General features: G+C 57.5%; 1 protein-coding gene across 1 annotated transcript; it reads right to left on the bottom strand.

Annotated features, from left to right (window-relative positions):
• Window positions 1-2,007: 2,007 nt before the first annotated feature.
• On the bottom strand, window positions 2,008-8,020 carry LOC104549822 (probable 2-ketogluconate reductase). The gene is made up of 6 exons (XM_062019931.1): window positions 7,913-8,020; window positions 7,075-7,459; window positions 4,456-4,627; window positions 3,235-3,420; window positions 2,660-2,755; window positions 2,008-2,294 (listed from the first exon to the last, which is right to left on the bottom strand). Exons 2-6 carry the CDS (start codon window positions 7,454-7,456, stop codon window positions 2,141-2,143), a joined length of 990 nt encoding a protein of 329 aa, XP_061875915.1. The 5' UTR covers window positions 7,457-7,459; window positions 7,913-8,020; the 3' UTR covers window positions 2,008-2,140.
• Window positions 8,021-18,726: the final 10,706 nt, after the last annotated feature.

Here is an 18,726-nt window from a genome sequence, read left to right as displayed (position 1 = left end):
TGGCACTGCCAGGCTGGCACAGCACCCTACAGCACAGGGCACTGAGGGGCTGCAGCTCCAGGGCTGGAGGCAGGATTGGGCCCCTCACTCCCTGCCACAGGGACACTGAGGTGCTGCAGCTCCACTGGAGGCAGGATTGGGCCCCTCACTCCCTGCCACAGGGACACTGAGGTGCTGAGCACAGTGCTGAGCCCCTCACTCCCTGCCACAGAGACACTGAGGGGCTGCAGCTCCAGGGCTGGAGGCAGGATTGGGCCCCTCACTCCCTGCCACAGGGACACAGGGGCTGCAGCTCCACTGGAGGCAGGATTGGGCCCCTCACTCAGTACCACAGGAACACTGAGGGGCTGCAGCTCCACTGGAGGCAGGATTGGGCCCCTCACTCCCTGCCACAGGGACACTGAGGGGCTGCAGCTCCAGGGCTGGAGGCAGGATTGGGCCCCTCACTCCCTGCCACAGGGACACTGAGGGGCTGCAGCTCCAGGACTGGAGGCAGGATTAGGCCCCTCACTCGCTGCCACAGGGACACTGAGGTGCTGAGCACAGTGCTGAGCCCCTCACTCCCTGCCACAGAGACACTGAGGGGCTGCAGCTCCAGGACTGGAGGCAGGATTGGACCCCTCACTCACTGCCACAGGGACACAGGGGCTGCAGCTCCACTGGAGGCAGGATTGGGCCCCTCACTCAGTACCACAGGAACACTGAGGGGCTGCAGCTCCACTGGAGGCAGGATTGGGCCCCTCACTCCCTGCCACAGGGACACTGAGGGGCTGCAGCTCCAGGCTGGAGGCAGGATTGGGCCCCTCACTCCCTGCCACAGGGACACTGAGGGGCTGCAGCTCCAGGACTGGAGGCAGGATTAGGCCCCTCACTCACTGCCACAGGGACACAGGGGCTGCAGCTCCACTGGAGGCAGGATTGAGCCCCTCACTCACTGCCACAGGGACACTGAGGGGCTGCAGCTCCAGGACTGGAGGCAGGATTGGGCCCCTCACTCACTGCCACAGGGACACTGAGGGGCTGCAGCTCCAGGACTGGAGGCAGGATTAGGCCCCTCACTCGCTGCCACAGGGACACTGAGGTGCTGAGCACAGTGCTGAGCCCCTCACTCCCTGCCACAGAGACACTGAGGGGCTGCAGCTCCAGGACTGGAGGCAGGATTGGACCCTCACTCCCTGCCACAGGGACACTGAGGGGCTGCAGCTCCACTGGAGGCAGGATTGGGCCCCTCACTCTGCCACAGGGACACTGAGGGGCTGCAGCTCCACTGGAGGCAGGATTGGACCCCTCACTCATTCCCACAGGGACACTGAGGTGCTGCAGCTCCAGGGCTGGAGGCAGGATTGGGCCCCTCACTCCCTGCCACAGGGACACTGAGGGGCTGCAGCTCCACTGGAGGCAGGATTGGACCCCTCACTCATTCCCACAGGGACACTGAGGTGCTGCAGCTCCACTGGAGGCAGGATTAGGCCCCTCACTCATTCCCACAGGGACACTGAGGGGCTGCAGCTCCAGGGCTGTGTCAGGGCTGAGCCTACACCACCCCTGGCACAAGAAGATCACAGAACCCCAGCACGCTGGGGCTGGAAGGGGCCTCCAGTGCTGCCCCAGCCCCTGCTAAAGCAGGTTCCCCTCACTCAGGGACCACAGCAACGTGTCCAAATGGCTTTGGAAAGCTCCAGGGAAGGAGCCTGCACACCCTTCCTGGGCAGCCTGGGCTCCCTCACCTCAGCACCAAAGCACTTTCCACTTTGTGTTCCAGCTTGTGCCCATCATCCCTCGTCCTGGCACTGGCCACCATGCAACAAAGACTGGCCCCATCCTGTCCTTGAGCAGGATCAGCATCCATCAGGGCATCCCTCTGCCTCCTCTTGTGCAGGCTGAGCAGCCCCAGGGCTCACAGCTTTCCCCAAAAGCCCCTGGATTTGGTGTTACATGGTGATGCCATGGAGATGTGAGGAAAACAGGTGCCACTGATGCACAACTGAGCTTTTCATTGAGGATCATGCCACAACACAAGGACTGCTTTTGGTTCTTTCAGTGAAACAAAGCCAGGCACTGTGCATCTGCTCCAAGCCATGGGAGAGAACATCATGGAGAGTGATAAAGGATTGATGTCATCACCATTCCATGCAGACTTTTACAGCAACACTTCATTAGGGACAGGCTGACCTGCAAGGGCTGCTTGGATGCTCTCTGTCATGTTCTCCATCATGATGAGACGTGTCTTTGTGGTGGCACTTCCAATGTGAGGAGTCACAATGACATTCTTCATCTTTAACAGAGGGTGGTCCCTGGGAAAGGGGAAGAAATAGGGAGCCAGTCACTCACAGAGCATTTGTGTGTTGTTTCCTCACCTGAAGGGAGGACAGGGAAATAGTTAAAGTAAGGATTAAAGAGAAAAGGTGGCCCAAACATATGACTCAAAGGAGATCAAAGTGTTGCCTGGCTTGTGGGTTTGTATGCAAGAGATCCTCCAAAGGAGCTGTGTGGAGCTGGGCTGGAGAGGCTGAGGATGCTGCTGCAGCAGGACTAGTGACACCATGTGCTCTGACAACAGGACTGTGGCACTTCTCACACACTCACTGACTTGCACTTGGTTTGAAACACAAACACACACACTCACTCCTTTGTATTTTGCTTAAACACAACGTCCTACCTTGGCAAAGGCTCAGGATATGTCACATCCAGAGCAGCTGCCTTGATGACTTTCCTTTGAAGGGCTTCCACCAGAGCATCCTGATCCACAACCAGACTGGGTTACAGTAGGAGGAAAGTTACTCTGAGTTTCATATCCCTTGCTGCTCACCATCCCCTGGGGCACAGGGGTCACGAGGCAGCAGGGCCAGCATGGGAAGGGGCAGGAGGAAGCCTGGGTGGGCACATGGGAGAGGGACAGTCAGGGACTTGGGAAGGCAGCACCTCCCTCCAGAAAACAAAGCACAGAGTGGGTTGCCCACAGCAACAACACTGCTCTGAACAGGGGCAAAGCTTGGGGAGGGGGTGATACAAATAACAGGTGAGGCTCCAAGGTGCCAAGCTCACCAACATTTGAGAGCCCTGCTTTGCTCACAGTTACAGCAGAGACCAAATGCTCAGGTGAGATATGATCACAGGCATCTCATCTACTAATCATTTAGTGACAATTTCAGCATGACAAACTCTGTGTTGAGAGCTGGGTTTTCCCAGGACATTTTGCCTCAGCAAACCACGATGCAGCCTGGTTCATTCTGCACTCTACCTCTGCTGATATTAATGAGAGTAGCTGTGGGTTTCATCAGCTCCAGCTGCCTCTTCCCAATCAGCTTGTGGGTCTGTGGAGTCAGGGTCACAGATAGCAACACAAAATCTGCTTGCTGGAGCAAGTCATCAAGCTTCTTGCAGTAAACAGCTCCAACAGCACTTTCTTCTTCCTTGTTTCTGAGAGGGGAAAAGAGCAAAATGAAACTTCAGCACCAAGACAAAGTTCAGATCACTGTGAGGGAAAAGGAGCCTTGCTTCCTTTGCTCTGTGGGGCAAAGCAGTGAGCCAGTTATGTGAGGCTGCTTCCCACCAGTGTGCTGAACACAAAGCTGCAGTGCTGTACCTGGGGGAGGGAGAGCAATGAGTGAGCATCACCTACATGCAACAGTGAGCCAAAGGAAAGCGTCTGTGTCACAGCTTCTGCTTGTGTCAACAGGCTCTTTCCTAACCTCAAAGCAAGGCTGGTGTTTGACATGAATTCCCTTCCCTGTGGAAAGCAATTTGCCTGTAAACAGCTGGGGAAAACCCCCCAAGAGGAGGCAGGGGTGACACCTTCAGGCCTGCTTGCTCTGTGCAAAGGTGCTGCCTTGCTGAAGCCACACACTGCAGGAGCTGCTGGTGCCACTGCTCCTGTCACACCCCACAAAAGGATGGGATGTGGCAGCCCAACTCTGCCAGCTGGCTCTGAAAAGGTGAGACATGCTCAGCCCTGCCTCACCTCAGGCACTGGAGTCCCATCCCCCAGGACTATTTCTCCTGCTGTGACAGGGATGCCCAGGGAGCCTTGACTCCTTGTGAGATGTCTCTCCCATTCCTTGCTGGCTCTGTTTCTGAGTCACTTGGAAACCAATCACCACCTCAAAGCAGGGCTGTGTGCTTTGACACTTCAAGAGACAGGAATAAGGACTTACTGAGGGCACCAGCAGCCCTGGCAGCCCCTGGTGCAGCTCCCCTTGGGCCAGCAGCCATGCCACAGCAAGGCTGGGCTCTCCTCAGCCTGGCCTGGCCTCTGCCCTGCCTCATCACCAGCAGCCTTTTGGGTGAACCTGTCCCAGACCTGTGTCCCTTCTTGCTTCCTGGCACAACAACAACAGTGCAGACAACACAATGCCCTGTCCTGACACAGAACAGCCAGGAGCTCACTCTGAAAGCCACAAGGAACACTGCAAAGCAGAGATGAAAGGTGTCCCATGGGGCTGCCACCAGCCTTACCTCTGGTTCCTGTTGTGGTACAGAATCCTCATGTCAAAGGCTTTGGCTCTCTCAGCCACCTTGTAGCCAATGATGCCCATTCCCACGATGCCCAGGCTGGCCCCAGAGACCTCAGCCCCCAGCCAGTCTGCAGGGAAGTGCTCTGTGTCAGGGGAGACTGCCATCAGGTAGCCTGGCACGGGGGAACAGAAGGAAACATGGCACCTACAGCACCTCCTGGCAGCCCCTCACTATTTTTTTCCCACTTGCTTTTTGTCCTAAGACAAAGTAAAAGCCTGTAGCAGAATGTTCCCTGTGTCTCTGGATGAGAGCCTCTGCAACTGGCCCTGCCAGGGGTGGTCCCTACTGATTGGTGCCACTGATGAATCAGTTGTGGTCTCACTGTTCCTTCCCAGCATGTTCTGCAGATACATCAAAGCTGGCTGAGAAAAGAAACACAGATTTCTGGACAGCTTGTCTTGCTTCCAAGCCCCCTTGGAAAACATCTGCTCCTCATCTCTTTGTGTGAAACCCTGAAAAGCAAAACCAACTCAGATGAACAAGGGGCTGGGGGAGAAGAGGCTGAGGGAGAAGAGGCTGAGGGAGAAGAGGCTGAGGAAGAAGAGGCTGGGGGAGAAGAGGCTGAGGGAGAAGAGGCTGAGGAAGAAGAGGCTGGGGGAGAAGAGGCTGAGGGAGAAGAGGCTGAGGAAGAAGAGGCTGGGGGAGAAGAGGCTGAGGAAGAAGAGGCTGAGGGAGAAGAGGCTGAGGGAGAAGAGGCTGAGGAAGAAGAGGCTGAGGGAGAAGAGGCTGAGGAAGAAGAGGCTGAGGGAGAAGAGGCTGGGGGAGAAGAGGCTGGGGGAGAAGAGGCTGAGGGAGAAGAGGCTGAGGAAGAAGAGGCTGGGGGAGAAGAGGCTGAGGAAGAAGAAGCTGAGGGAGAAGAGGCTGAGGGAGAAGAGGCTGAGGAAGAAGAGGCTGGGGGAGAAGAGGCTGAGGGAGAAGAGGCTGAGGAAGAAGAGGCTGAGGGAGAAGAGGCTGAGGGAGAAGAGGCTGAGGAAGAAGAGGCTGAGGGAGAAGAGACTGAGGGAGAAGAGGCTGAGGAAGAAGAGGCTGAGGAAGAAGAGGCTGAGGGAGAAGAGGCTGAAGGAGAAGAGGCTGAGGGAGAAGAGGCTGGGGGAGAAGAGGCTGAGGGAGAAGAGGCTGAGGAAGAAGAGGCTGAGGGAGAAGAGACTGAGGGAGAAGAGGCTGAGGGAGAAGAGGCTGAGGAAGAAGAGGCTGAGGGAGAAGAGACTGAGGGAGAAGAGGCTGGGGGAGAAGAGGCTGAGGAAGAAGAGGCTGAGGGAGAAGAGACTGAGGGAGAAGAGGCTGAGGGAGAAGAGGCTGAAGGAGAAGAGGCTGAGGGAGAAGAGGCTGGGGGAGAAGAGGCTGAGGGAGAAGAGGCTGAGGAAGAAGAGGCTGGGGGAGAAGAGGCTGAGGAAGAAGAAGCTGAGGGAGAAGAGGCTGAGGGAGAAGAGGCTGAGGAAGAAGAGGCTGGGGGAGAAGAGGCTGAGGAAGAAGAGGCTGAGGAAGAAGAGGCTGAGGGAGAAGAGGCTGAGGAAGAAGAGGCTGAGGGAGAAGAGACTGAGGGAGAAGAGGCTGAGGGAGAAGAGGCTGAGGAAGAAGAGGCTGAGGGAGAAGAGGCTGAGGGAGAAGAGGCTGAGGGAGAAGAGACTGAGGGAGAAGAGGCTGAGGAAGAAGAGGCTGAGGGAGAAGAGACTGAGGGAGAAGAGGCTGAGGGAGAAGAGGCTGAGGAAGAAGAGGCTGAGGGAGAAGAGGCTGAGGGAGAAGAGACTGAGGGAGAAGAGGCTGAGGGAGAAGAGACTGAGGGAGAAGAGGCTGAGGGAGAAGAGGCTGAGGAAGAAGAGGCTGAGGGAGAAGAGGCTGGGGGAGAAGAGGCTGAGGAAGAAGAGGCTGAGGGAGAAGAGGCTGAGGGAGAAGAGGCTGAGGAAGAAGAGGCTGAGGGAGAAGAGACTGAGGGAGAAGAGGCTGAGAGAGAAGAGGCTGAGGAAGAAGAGGCTGAGGGAGAAGAGGCTGAGGAAGAAGAGGCTGAGGGAGAAGAGGCTGAGGGAGAAGAGGCTGAAGGAGAAGAGGCTGAGGGAGAAGAGGCTGAGGAAGAAGAGGCTGAGGGAGAAGAGACTGAGGGAGAAGAGGCTGAGGAAGAAGAGACTGAGGGAGAAGAGGCTGGGGGAGAAGAGGCTGAGGAAGAAGAGGCTGAGGGAGAAGAGGCTGGGGGAGAAGAGGCTGAGGAAGAAGAGGCTGAGGGAGAAGAGGCTGAGGGAGAAGAGGCTGAGGAAGAAGAGGCTGAGGGAGAAGAGACTGAGGGAGAAGAGGCTGAGAGAGAAGAGGCTGAGGAAGAAGAGGCTGAGGGAGAAGAGGCTGAGGGAGAAGAGGCTGAGGGAGAAGAGGGGCTGTGTGAAGGAGGCAGGCACCTGCCTTGCTGATGTGCCTGTTGGAAGTGGCATGCACTGCCTGCAGGTTGTGGGACAGATGTCTCAACTTATGCCCCATTCCTGTACTTTCCTGCATTCCTCCTCCTCAGTTTACCTCTGCATGAGCACATTGTACCTTGTTCTGTGATAAGACTAAAGCTAGCTCAGGGGTTACCTTCCACCAGCCTCCTGGAAGATGCCAGCATCAAAGCCATGGCCATGTCTGCTGTGTCTGTGGAGACAGCAAAGGGAGTGTTGGACACCTTCACCCCGTGGCTGGCCAGGAGCTTCAGGTCCAGGTGATCTATTCCCACCCCAGAGTTGGCAACTATCTTCAAGTTGGGCAAGCTCTGGAGCAGCTCTTTGTTAACAACTGGTTTGTGATGCCACATGTAGATGGCTGTGATCCTTTCACCCAGGAATCCCTTGTTTTGGAGATATTCTTCCATGGTGATGAGATGGAAATGTTTCTTGAGAAGCTCAACATGGTCTTCATACACTCCATGCTTCCCTCCCACACAGTCAATGAGCACGTAGGGTAGGTCCTGACCCTCCATGCCCTACAAAGACAAACCAGAAGGATGTGTCCTTCACTGACATTATAGCTTTGCTCTTTAAAAACCACACAGGATTATCTCTGCTACATGCTGCCATCCCACTGGATGACAGAGATGGCTCAAGACATCCAGTCTCACAGGCAGAACTGGTGCTCTCTCCATCATGTTCAGTTTTCATAGGCAAGAAAACATTGATCCAGCTCCCTCAGCCCCTTCCCAGCACCTTGTGCTCCAGCCCCTTCCCTTCCCCAGCTCTGTGCCCAGCTCTGGCCACACTCCAGCCCTTCAGTGTCCCTCTGGCAGCGAGAAGCCCAACCTGGTGCCTCTGATGGCCACCAAATGTAACCACATCAATCAATTCACTAACGTCACTGCAGTTCTTAATGAGGTTATGAAGAACCTCGCTTAATAGAACCGAGCTGTAATCCCTCAGCTATGCACTCGATAGAGCTTTACCTCGTCTTCTTTCCCCTCGGTCTCCTTCAGTCTCCTGACGACTCTTCACTCCCTCGACTCTGGAAGGAACCAAAGTCCAGCGTTAGCTCAGCAGAAAGCCAAAGTCCCGCAGAGTCCTCGCCAAGGGCAGCAGAGCGCTGCTGCCGGCACCTACCCGCGCCCGTCCCGCAGCCGCCGCTGCCCCGGCCCGGGAGGGGGAGCGAGGGCGGAGCGGAGCCGGCCCCGGGCCATGGAGCCGGCGCACACCGCGCTACCGCCCGCCAGGCTGCGGGACGGGGTGCGGGGGAGAGCCCCGCAGCCCCCCGGGACAGCCGCTGGGGTCCCCCGAGTGGTGGCAGCGAGCACCGGGGCTCTGCAGGTCGGTGCACGTTTGCACGGGAGTTACGGTGGCCTCTGAGCTCTGCTGCTCGGTGCACGTTTGCACGGGAGTTACGGTGGTCTCTGGGCTCTGCTGCTCGGTGCACGTTTACACGGGAGTTACTGGGGTCTCTCCGCTCTGGCAGCGAGCACCGGGGCTCTGCTGCTCGGTGCACGTTTGCACGGGAGTTACGGTGGTCTCTGGGCTCTGCTGCTCGGTGCACGTTTGCACGGGAGTTACGGTGGTCTCTGGGCTCTGCAGGTCGGTGCACGTTTGCACGGGAGTTACGGTGGTCTCTGGGCTCTGCAGGTCGGTGCACGTTTGCACGGGAGTTACGGTGGTCTCTGGGCTCTGCAGCTCGGTGCACGTTTGCACGGGAGTTACGGTGGTCTCTGGGCTCTGCTGCTCGGTGCACGTTTGCACGGGAGTTACGGTGGTCTCTGGGCTCTGCTGCTCGGTGCACGTTTGCACGGGAGTTACGGTGGTCTCTGGGCTCTGCTGCTTGGTGCACATTTGCACGGGAGTTACGGTGGTGTCTGGGCTCTGCAGGTCGGTGCACGTTTGCACGGGAGTTACGGTGGTCTCTGGGCTCTGCAGGTCGGTGCACGTTTGCACGGGAGTTACGGTGGTCTCTGGGCTCTGCTGCTCGGTGCACGTTTGCACGGGAGTTACGGTGGTCTCTGCTGCTCGGTGCACGTTTGCACGGGAGTTACGGTGGTCTCTGGGCTCTTCTGCTCGGTGCACGTTTGCACGGGAGTCACTGTGGTCTCTGGGCTCTGCAGGTCGGTGCACGTTTGCACGGGAGTTACGGTGGTCTCTGGGCTCTGCAGGTCGGTGCACGTTTGCACGGGAGTTACGGTGGTCTCTGGGCTCTGCAGGTCGGTGCACGTTTGCACGGGAGTTACGGTGGTCCCTGGGCTCTGCAGCTCGGTGCACGTTTGCACGGGAGTTACTGTGGTCTCTGGGCTCTGCAGGTCGGTGCACGTTTGCACGGGAGTTACGGTGGTGTCTGGGCTCTGCTGCTCGGTGCACGTTTGCACGGGAGTTACGGTGGTCTCTGGGCTCTGCAGGTCGGTGCACGTTTGCACGGGAGTTACGGTGGTCTCTGGGCTCTGCTGCTCGGTGCACATTTGCACGGGAGTTACGGTGGTCTCTGGGCTCTGCTGCTCGGTGCACGTTTGCACGGGAGTTACCGTGGTCTCTGGGCTCTGCTGGTCGGTGCACGTTTGCACGGGAGTTACGGTGGTCTCTGGGCTCTGCAGGTCGGTGCACGTTTGCACGGGAGTTACGGTGGTCTCTGGGCTCTGCTGCTCGGTGCACGTTTGCACGGGAGTTACGGTGGTCTCTGGGCTCTGCTGCTCGGTGCACATTTGCACGGGAGTTACGGTGGTCTCTGGGCTCTGCAGGTCGGTGCACGTTTGCACGGGAGTTACGGTGGTCTCTGGGCTCTGCTGCTTGGTGCACATTTGCACGGGAGTTACGGTGGTGTCTGGGCTCTGCAGGTCGGTGCACGTTTGCACGGGAGTTACGGTGGTCTCTGGGCTCTGCAGGTCGGTGCACGTTTGCACGGGAGTTACGGTGGTCTCTGGGCTCTGCTGCTCGGTGCACGTTTGCACGGGAGTTACGGTGGTCTCTGCTGCTCGGTGCACGTTTGCACGGGAGTTACGGTGGTCTCTGGGCTCTTCTGCTCGGTGCACGTTTGCACGGGAGTCACTGTGGTCTCTGGGCTCTGCAGGTCGGTGCACGTTTGCACGGGAGTTACGGTGGTCTCTGGGCTCTGCAGGTCGGTGCACGTTTGCACGGGAGTTACGGTGGTCTCTGGGCTCTGCAGGTCGGTGCACGTTTGCACGGGAGTTACGGTGGTCCCTGGGCTCTGCAGCTCGGTGCACGTTTGCACGGGAGTTACTGTGGTCTCTGGGCTCTGCAGGTCGGTGCACGTTTGCACGGGAGTTACGGTGGTCTCTGGGCTCTGCAGGTCGGTGCACGTTTGCACGGGAGTTACGGTGGTCTCTGGGCTCTGCTGCTCGGTGCACATTTGCACGGGAGTTACGGTGGTCTCTGGGCTCTGCTGCTCGGTGCACGTTTGCACGGGAGTTACCGTGGTCTCTGGGCTCTGCTGGTCGGTGCACGTTTGCACGGGAGTTACGGTGGTCTCTGGGCTCTGCAGGTCGGTGCACGTTTGCACAGGAGTTACGGTGGTCTCTGGGCTCTGCAGGTCGGTGCACGTTTGCACGGGAGTTACGGTGGTCTCTGGGCTCTGCTGCTCGGTGCACGTTTGCACGGGAGTTACGGTGGTCTCTGGGCTCTGCTGCTCGGTGCACATTTGCACGGGAGTTACGGTGGTCTCTGGGCTCTGCTGGTCGGTGCACATTTGCACGGGAGTTACGGTGGTCTCTGGGCTCTGCAGGTCGGTGCACGTTTGCACGGGAGTTACGGTGGTCTCTGGGCTCTGCAGGTCGGTGCACATTTGCACGGGAGTTACCGTGGTCTCTGGGCTCTGCAGGTCGGTGCACGTTTGCACGGGAGTTACGGTGGTCTCTGGGCTCTGCAGGTCGGTGCACGTTTGCACGGGAGTTACGGTGGTCTCTGGGCTCTGCTGCTCGGTGCACATTTGCACGGGAGTTACCGTGGTCTCTGGGCTCTGCTGGTCGGTGCACGTTTGCACGGGAGTTACGGTGGTCTCTGGGCTCTGCAGGTCGGTGCACGTTTGCACAGGAGTTACGGTGGTCTCTGGGCTCTGCAGGTCGGTGCACGTTTGCACGGGAGTTACGGTGGTCCCTGGGCTCTGCAGCTCGGTGCACGTTTGCACGGGAGTTACTGTGGTCTCTGGGCTCTGCAGGTCGGTGCACGTTTGCACGGGAGTTACGGTGGTCTCTGGGCTCTGCAGGTCGGTGCACGTTTGCACGGGAGTTACGGTGGTCTCTGGGCTCTGCAGGTCGGTGCACGTTTGCACGGGAGTTACGGTGGTCTCTGGGCTCTGCTGCTCGGTGCACATTTGCACGGGAGTTACGGTGGTCTCTGGGCTCTGCTGCTCGGTGCACATTTGCACGGGAGTTACGGTGGTCTCTGGGCTCTGCTGCTCGGTGCACATTTGCACGGGAGTTACCGTGGTCTCTGGGCTCTGCTGGTCGGTGCACGTTTGCACGGGAGTTGCGGTGGTCTCTGGGCTCTGCAGGTCGGTGCACGTTTGCACAGGAGTTACGGTGGTCTCTGGGCTCTGCAGGTCGGTGCACGTTTGCACGGGAGTTACCGTGGTCTCTGGGCTCTGCAGGTCGGTGCACGTTTGCACGGGAGTTACGGTGGTCTCTGGGCTCTGCAGGTCGGTGCACGTTTGCACGGGAGTTACGGTGGTCTCTCTGCTCTGGCAGCGAGCACCGGGGCTCTTCTGCTCGGTGCACATTTGCACGGGAGTTACCGTGGTCTCAGAGCGGCAGACACCAGAGGGGGATCTCACACCACACAGGAAGGGCTTTTCCATCCTAAATCACAGTGTCACAGAGTCGTTGATGTTGGAAAAGCCCTTTAGGCTCCTCCTGTTCCCCCAGCGCTGCCACGGCCACCACTAACCCACATCCCTCGGCCCTGGGGCTTTGGAACTCCTCCAGGGAGGCATCACAACAACAATCACAACAGCAGCTTTGTCAGACCAGATGCCCTGCCCCCAAATCCTGGTCACTATTGCCTCAAAGCACATAATGGAGACGTGGGAAACGTATGTCCTTAGCGTTTTCCTGCTTGGGACAGTGTGTACATCACACCTGGGGAATGTATCACTGCACAAAAGCCTTTTAGGCTAATGCAGCAACCTCAGAAGTCTAATCCTAAGAAGCAAATGCTCTGCAAGCACCTTATTACCACTGCAGGCAGCAGCTTGCCCTGCAGGATGATGTGGGCACCATGGTTTAATAGTGGGAGTGACCCTCACAGACCATTCAATACTTGCAGAATCTGGTTGGCAAAAGATCTTTGAGCCCAACCACACCCACAGACTTCATTGATTTCAGGGAATTCTGTCTCAATGATACCATAGATCCCTTTCTGGAACAGAAAACAGCACAAAGCAATGCAGTTCAGTTTAACACACTGCATGGAGGTCTGTGAGGCACTCTGCAAACTACATCTACTTAGAGCACCACCATGTGCTTCATCAGCTTGCAGTGACTGCTGCTTGGATGCTGCCCACACCCTGTGACTTTCTATATCCAGGTCATTCAAACAGTCACTCAAAACACAAATGGCTTCCTGACCCCTTGCTGCATGTATGTCACCACACAGATACCTCTCCTGCAGAGATCTCCCAGCTCTGGGCCCCTAACTGGAGAGTAAGATGTTCAAGTTGCACATCAAAGCTCTGAAGCCATCTGATTCTCTGCACATCATAACACACCCATTTCCTCCACACCTTGGATTCTTGCTTTAAAAGGGTGATGTTCCTTTGACTGGATTTTTTTGGCTCCCCTGGCAAGCTACTCCTTCACCTGGCTCACTCATGGTTGTTGATTTCATGGCCTCCAAAGCTTGGAGGGTCTTTTACCCTTGCTACTAAAACATGGTAGAGCTCCTTCCTTGTACTGAGAAGGATTTGTGTCTTTGAGAAGGGTTTTAGGATGGTACTTTGATCCCAGGGATCCTTAGGTGAGCAGTCAGTTCAAGGATCACCCATTATGTCTTTGAGAAGGGTTTTAGGATGGTGCTTTGATGCCAGGGATCCTTAGGTGAGCAGGTAGTTAAAGGATCACCCATTATGTCTTTGAGAAGGGTTTTAGGATGGTACTTTGATGCCAGGGATCCTTAGGTGAGCAGTCAGTTAAAGGATCACCCATTATGTCTTTGAGAAGGGTTTTAGGATGGTGCTTTGATCCCAGGGATCCTTAGGTGAGCAGTCAGTTAAAGGATCACCCATTATGTCTTTGAGAAGGGTTTTAGGATGGTGCTTTGATGCCAGGGATCCTTAGGTGAGCAGTCAGTTAAAGGATCACCCATTATGTCTTTGAGAAGGGTTTTAGGGTGGTACTTTGATGCCAGGGATCCTTAGGTGAGCAGTCAGTTAAAGGATCACCATTATGTCTTCTCATCAAACTCAGAAGCAGCCTCCAGGAGACAGGTGAAAGCATCTTAAGGTTTGTTGCTTTAGGGTTTGTTCAAGCAGACTTAACTCCATCTTGATAGTGAATCTGTACTTTCACTGCCTGAACTTGAAACACACACAAGCAAACAACACCCAACCACCACCAGCAGGGCAAGGAGTGATGAGTTTGTGTCATTACAACACTGATGATGTTGCAACAGTTGTTGACTCACTGATCCCAAAGATCTTTTCCAACCCAAGCAACTCCCTGATGCTGCAGCTTGTTTCCCTGACTCTAAACCACGAGGTGTTATCACTGCCCTGTCTGCTTGCCTTAGCAGCTTTCCCAGTGGCAGCACTTCATTCCACAGCCTCTGCTGTTTACCTGTGGGAATGCTTCAAACAGATCTGAGTCGATGGAGTGAGCTGTGCTGGATCATCTCTTTGCTCCTGTGGCCATGGCATGTTGTGATCCATTTTCAGTGATGCTGAGACTGGGTGTATTGTTCTGCAGGAAAGGAGAGATGGGGAAACAGCATCAAGTGAGAACAGGAAGGTTTAACTGCAGGTCAGTTAACTTCACACTGTTCAATACTTAGAGGTTAATGAAAGGCAGGAATCAAAGGGCTGGTTTTTTGCAGTGCAATTTGGGAAGTAGCTGCTTCCTGCAGGTATTTTGGGAAGCTGTCCTTGCATTAAGGGCTTCCAGCCTATGGAATACCAAGTCCTTAGGTGTTGTGTGCCAGTCAACACATCACTCCAGTGACTGACAGGGATCCTCTTGGCCAGCACTGTGTCTGGTAGGGTGGGAGGGTGTGCTTCCCTCCTTCCTTGTAGCTCCCAGATGCAGTGGCAGAACTCCTAGGGGCAGCCTGTATTTTCAATAGGAGCTGAGCAGGACAAGTGCATGGGATTGGAGATAGCTCCCACAGGAAAGCAGCTGCAAAGGTGGCACAGTGCTGACTGATAGAGTACACAGGGACCTACTTACCACTGCAGCTGAGACCTGCTTCCCTCCTTCCTTGTAGCTCCCAGATGATGTGGCATAACTTCTACCATCAGTCTGTATTTTCAACAGGAGCTGAGCAGGCCAAGTGCATGGGATTGGAGATGGCTCCCACATGAAAGCAGCTACAAAGAGAGCACAGAGCTGGCTGATAACCCACTGGCTTTTTCCCCTGCATTACTCTCACCTCCACCACTGGAGAGCTGTGACCACAGCTCAGCCAGGGCACAGGCTGCAGTGACTGAGTGCAGTGGCCTGTGGGGTGGCTGGCTGTGCTGCAGGGGGTTCTTTCCATGCAGCTGCCAGTGGGGTTCAAGCTCTGCAGGAGCCTGTTTGTGCTTCTGATCCCAAAGGGCTTCTTTCCAAAGCCAGCAGCACCTGAAGGACCAACCAGAGCCAAACTGCTCAGCCTTCACTTGCCACGGCTCCTCAGGAGCTTCAGCTGCTCCTCCAGAATCCTCCACTGTGGTTGGGGCTCTAGTGCACCACAGTGACCCTCACAGTGTCCAGAGCCACTGCTGAGATCTGGAACAAAGGCACAAAACTCCTTCCCAGCTCCAGGCATCCACAGACAGGACGTACAAGAAACAGCAACAGCTGATGGCTCCTGTGTCCCTCGTCCAGGCACGTGGCACTGAAGGCCCTTGGGAGGGCCACAGCCTAAATTGCAAGAGAAAGAAACACAGTGTCTTGGTGGAGCTCCTCTTCTTTCCCTTTCCTGCCCCATTGCCCAGTTCCTCCCTCACAGCCCCCCAGGCTCAGGGGGAGCTTCATTAAACAAAGAGCTGGCTCATGCCAGTCCAAAGATGGACCCCAGAGCTGACCCAGGTCTGGCCAATTAGTGATTGATTGAAAAGTATCAGGATGTGGAATTTGGGACAGAGCAAGGACATGAAAGGCAGAAGATTCCTCCCAAACTAGGAGCACTGGTTGATTCACCAAGGGCTGTGCTGCTAATCAGTGAGAGACAGGCTGGAGAGTTGGGCAGAGAGGAGCCTCATGAGGGTCACCAAGGGCAGAGTCCTGCAGCTGGGGAGGAACAAGCCCATCACAGGTCAGGCTGGGGGTGACCTGCTGGAGAGAAGCTCCAGGAGACAGACCTGGCAGTGCTGGGTGACAATAAACTGACCATGGGGGATGGAGTGGTGTGGTGGGCACCTGGCATCCAGCCAAGGTCCAACTACCACCCAGGTCAAGGGAGGTTCTGCTCCCCCTGTGCCTTGCCATAGCTGGAGAGGCCTCATCTGGAGTCCTGTGGCCAGTTCTGGGCTCCCCAGCTCCAGAGGGACAGGGAACTGCTGCAGAGAGGCCAGTGCAGGGACACCAAGATGATCAGGGCACTGGAGCATCCTCCTGAGGAGAGGCTGCAGGACCTGGGGCTGTTTAGTCTATAGGAGACTGAAGGGAGATCTTATTAACACTTATAAATATCTCACTGGTGGGTGTCAGGAGGTTGGGGCAGCGTTGTTTTTCCTGTTGTACCCAGTGCCAGGTGATGGGCTGAAGCTGGAACACACTTCCACTTAAACATAAGGACAAACACTTTCAGTGCTGAGCTGAGGGAGCCCTGGCCCAGGCTGCCCAGGGAGGGTGTGGAGGTTCCTTCTCAGGTTCCCAAACCCCCCCCTGGACATGTTCCTGTGCCCCCTGAGCCAGGGGAAGCTGCTTTAGCAGGGGGTTGGGCTGGATGAGCTCTGCAGGGCCCTCCCAAGCTGGGATTCTGGGATAACTTCATGTCCTCCAGGGTCACTGTGTAGTGCGGTTGGCCTCTGGGCCAGCTTTGGTAGCAGGTGGCTTCTTTAAAGAAGAGTTGGCAGAAGCTTCCCCTGTTGCTCACAGGGTTGGGGCAAGTCAGTTTGAAAGCTGGACCCTGCAGCTGACCCAGGCCTGGCCAAGTAGTGATGGAGGTGACACCTCTGTGAGTAACAGATTGGAGAAGCTGTTGTGCAGCTGAACTGCAGCAGCAAGAGGGAGGGAGAATGTGACATCTCCACAGGACCCCAAGGTCAGTGGGGAAGGAGGGGAGAGGAGGGTGCTTAGGCCCTGAAAAGGCTCCTCTGTGATATGTGGTGAGGCCCATGGTGAAGCAGGTTGTCCCCCTGCAGCCCATGGAGGCCACTGGGATGCTCAGACCCACTGGCAGCCCGTGGAGGAGCCCCACAGCAGCGGGTGGGTGCCTGAAGGGGGCTGTGACTGTGGGGGAAACTCACGTTGGACATCCAGATTCCTGACCAAAGGCCACTGATGAGGGATGACTTTCATCTGTCCAGTGTCATTTTTCCTCCTGAGGGAGGTGGGAAATGGGGGGGACACGGGGGAGGGGGCACAGAGGGACAGGAGGGAACAGGGGGAAGGGACATGGGGGGGACAGGAGGGGGAAGATGGGGGGACAAGGGAGGGGGAAAGGAGGGGTGAATGGGGAGAGGAGGGGGGGGAAAGAGAATCTGGTGAGGAACCATGGAAGTGGGGATGGAGGAGGGGGACACAAGGAGGTGGATGGGGGAGACACTGGGGGGGACATGGAGGGACAAGGGGGGGAGGAGGGGGATAAGGGGGGACATGGGGGAGGTATAGTGGGGACACTGGGGAACATGGGGGGATAAGGGGAGACATGGGGTGGGGGGACACGGGGATAAGGGGGGACATGGGGTGGGGGGACACGGGGATAATGGGGGGACATGGGGTGGGGGGACATGGGGGGATAAGGGGGGACATGGGGGAGCAGGATGGGGGGACATGGAGGAACAAGGAGGGGTTAAGGGGAGGATAAGGTGAGACATGGGGGGGCTCATGGGGGATAAAGGGGAACACAGTGGGGGGATAAGGGGGGGACATGGGGGAGCAGGATGGAGGGACAAGGGGGGGGAAGGAGGAGGATAAGGGGGGGATATGGGGGGGTATAGTGGGGACACTGGGGAGACATGGGGTGGGGGGATAAGGGGGGACATGGAGCAGGATGGGGGGACACAGAGGGACAAGGGGGGGAAGGAGGAGGATAAGGGGGGATATGGGGGGTATAGTGGAGACACTGGGGAACATGGGGGGATAAGGGGGGGACATGGAGGGACAAGGAGGGGATAAGGGGGAGGATAAGGTGAGGACATGGGGGGGGCTCAAGGGGGATAAAGGGGAACACAGTGGGGGACACAGGGGGGACATGGGGGAGCAGGATGGGGGGGAACATGGCGGGACAAGGAGGGGGAAGGAGGAGGATAAGGGGGGGATATGGGGGGTATAGTGGGGGACACTGGGGAGACATGGGGGTGGGGGGATAAGGGGGGACATGGGGGAGGAGGATGGAGGGACAAGGAGGGGATTAAGGGGAGGGATAAGGGGGGACATGGGGGGGGGCTCAAGGGGGATAAAGGGGGAACACAGTGTGGGGACACTGGGGGATATAGGGGGGACATGGGGGGGGAGAAGGGGGGACATGGGGGAGCAGGATGGGGGGGAACATGGCGGGACAAGGGGGGGAAGGAGGGGGATATGGGGGGGTATAGTGGGGACACTGGTGAGACATGGAGCAGGATGGGGGGACATGGAGGGAAAGGGGGGGAAGGAGGAGGCTATGGGGGGGGTAGAGTGGGGACACATGAGGTGAGGGGATAAGGGGGGACATGGGGGGGGGACATGGGGGAGGAAGGAGGAGGATAAGGGGGGATATGGGGGGGCTCACGGGGGGATAAAGGGGAACACGGGGATAAGGGGGGACATGGGGGAGCAGGATGGGGGGACATGGAGGGACACGGGGGGGGATAAGGGGAGGATAAGGGGGGACATGGGGGGGATACGGGAGGGATAAAGGGAGACATCAGGGACACGGGGGGGTGAGAGGGGACACGGGAGGTGGGACGGGGGGACACAAAAGGAGACACAGAGGGATAAGGGGGGACACAGGAGCTGGGACAGGGAGGACGGGGGAAAGAGGAGATGGAGGGAGCTCGGGGTAGCACGGACGGGGGACACGGGGCAGTGGGAGAGGGAACACGGACACGGGGGGACACGGGGGGCCGGGAGGGACGCGGGACACGGGGCACAGACGTGGAGGCCACGGCGGGACAAGGCCGCAGCCTCCCGCTCGCTGCCGCCCGCCCCGCCCGCCCTGAGGGGGAACAGCAAAGCCCGCCCACGGCGCGCCGCGCCGACCAATCAGCGCGCGAGAACGCAGAGTGGCGGCTCAACGGACCAATGGCTGCGAGGCGCGTCGCGTAAATCCCTCCGCAGGCGGGACGCGGGCTGTGAGGGGCACGCGTCACTGCCCTTGTGAACCGGTGTGGCGCTGCTGTGTCCCTCCGCCGGGGCGCTCTGCAACTGGGAGTGACTGGGATGTCACTGGGGCAACTGGGAGTGACTGGGGATGTCACTGGGGGCAACTGGGAGTG

Source organism: Colius striatus, unplaced genomic scaffold, assembly GCF_028858725.1.
Source record: "Colius striatus isolate bColStr4 unplaced genomic scaffold, bColStr4.1.hap1 scaffold_35, whole genome shotgun sequence".
NCBI lineage: Eukaryota > Metazoa > Chordata > Aves > Coliiformes > Coliidae > Colius > Colius striatus.
The sequence above is the reverse complement of the archived record's forward strand: the minus strand, read 5'-3'. Positions and strand labels throughout refer to the sequence as shown.

Coding starts and splice junctions, on each gene's coding strand:
- LOC104549822 (XM_062019931.1), bottom strand. CDS start 7,456: ATGGAGGGTCAGGACCTACCCTACGTGCTCATTGACTGTGTGGGAGGG. Junction 4,628..7,074: donor TTCCAGGAGGCTGGTGGAAG/GTAACCCCTGAG, acceptor CCCCCGTGCCAG/GCTACCTGATGGCAGTCTCC. Junction 3,421..4,455: donor TACCACAACAGGAACCAGAG/GTAAGGCTGGTG, acceptor TTCCCCTCTCAG/AAACAAGGAAGAAGAAAGTG.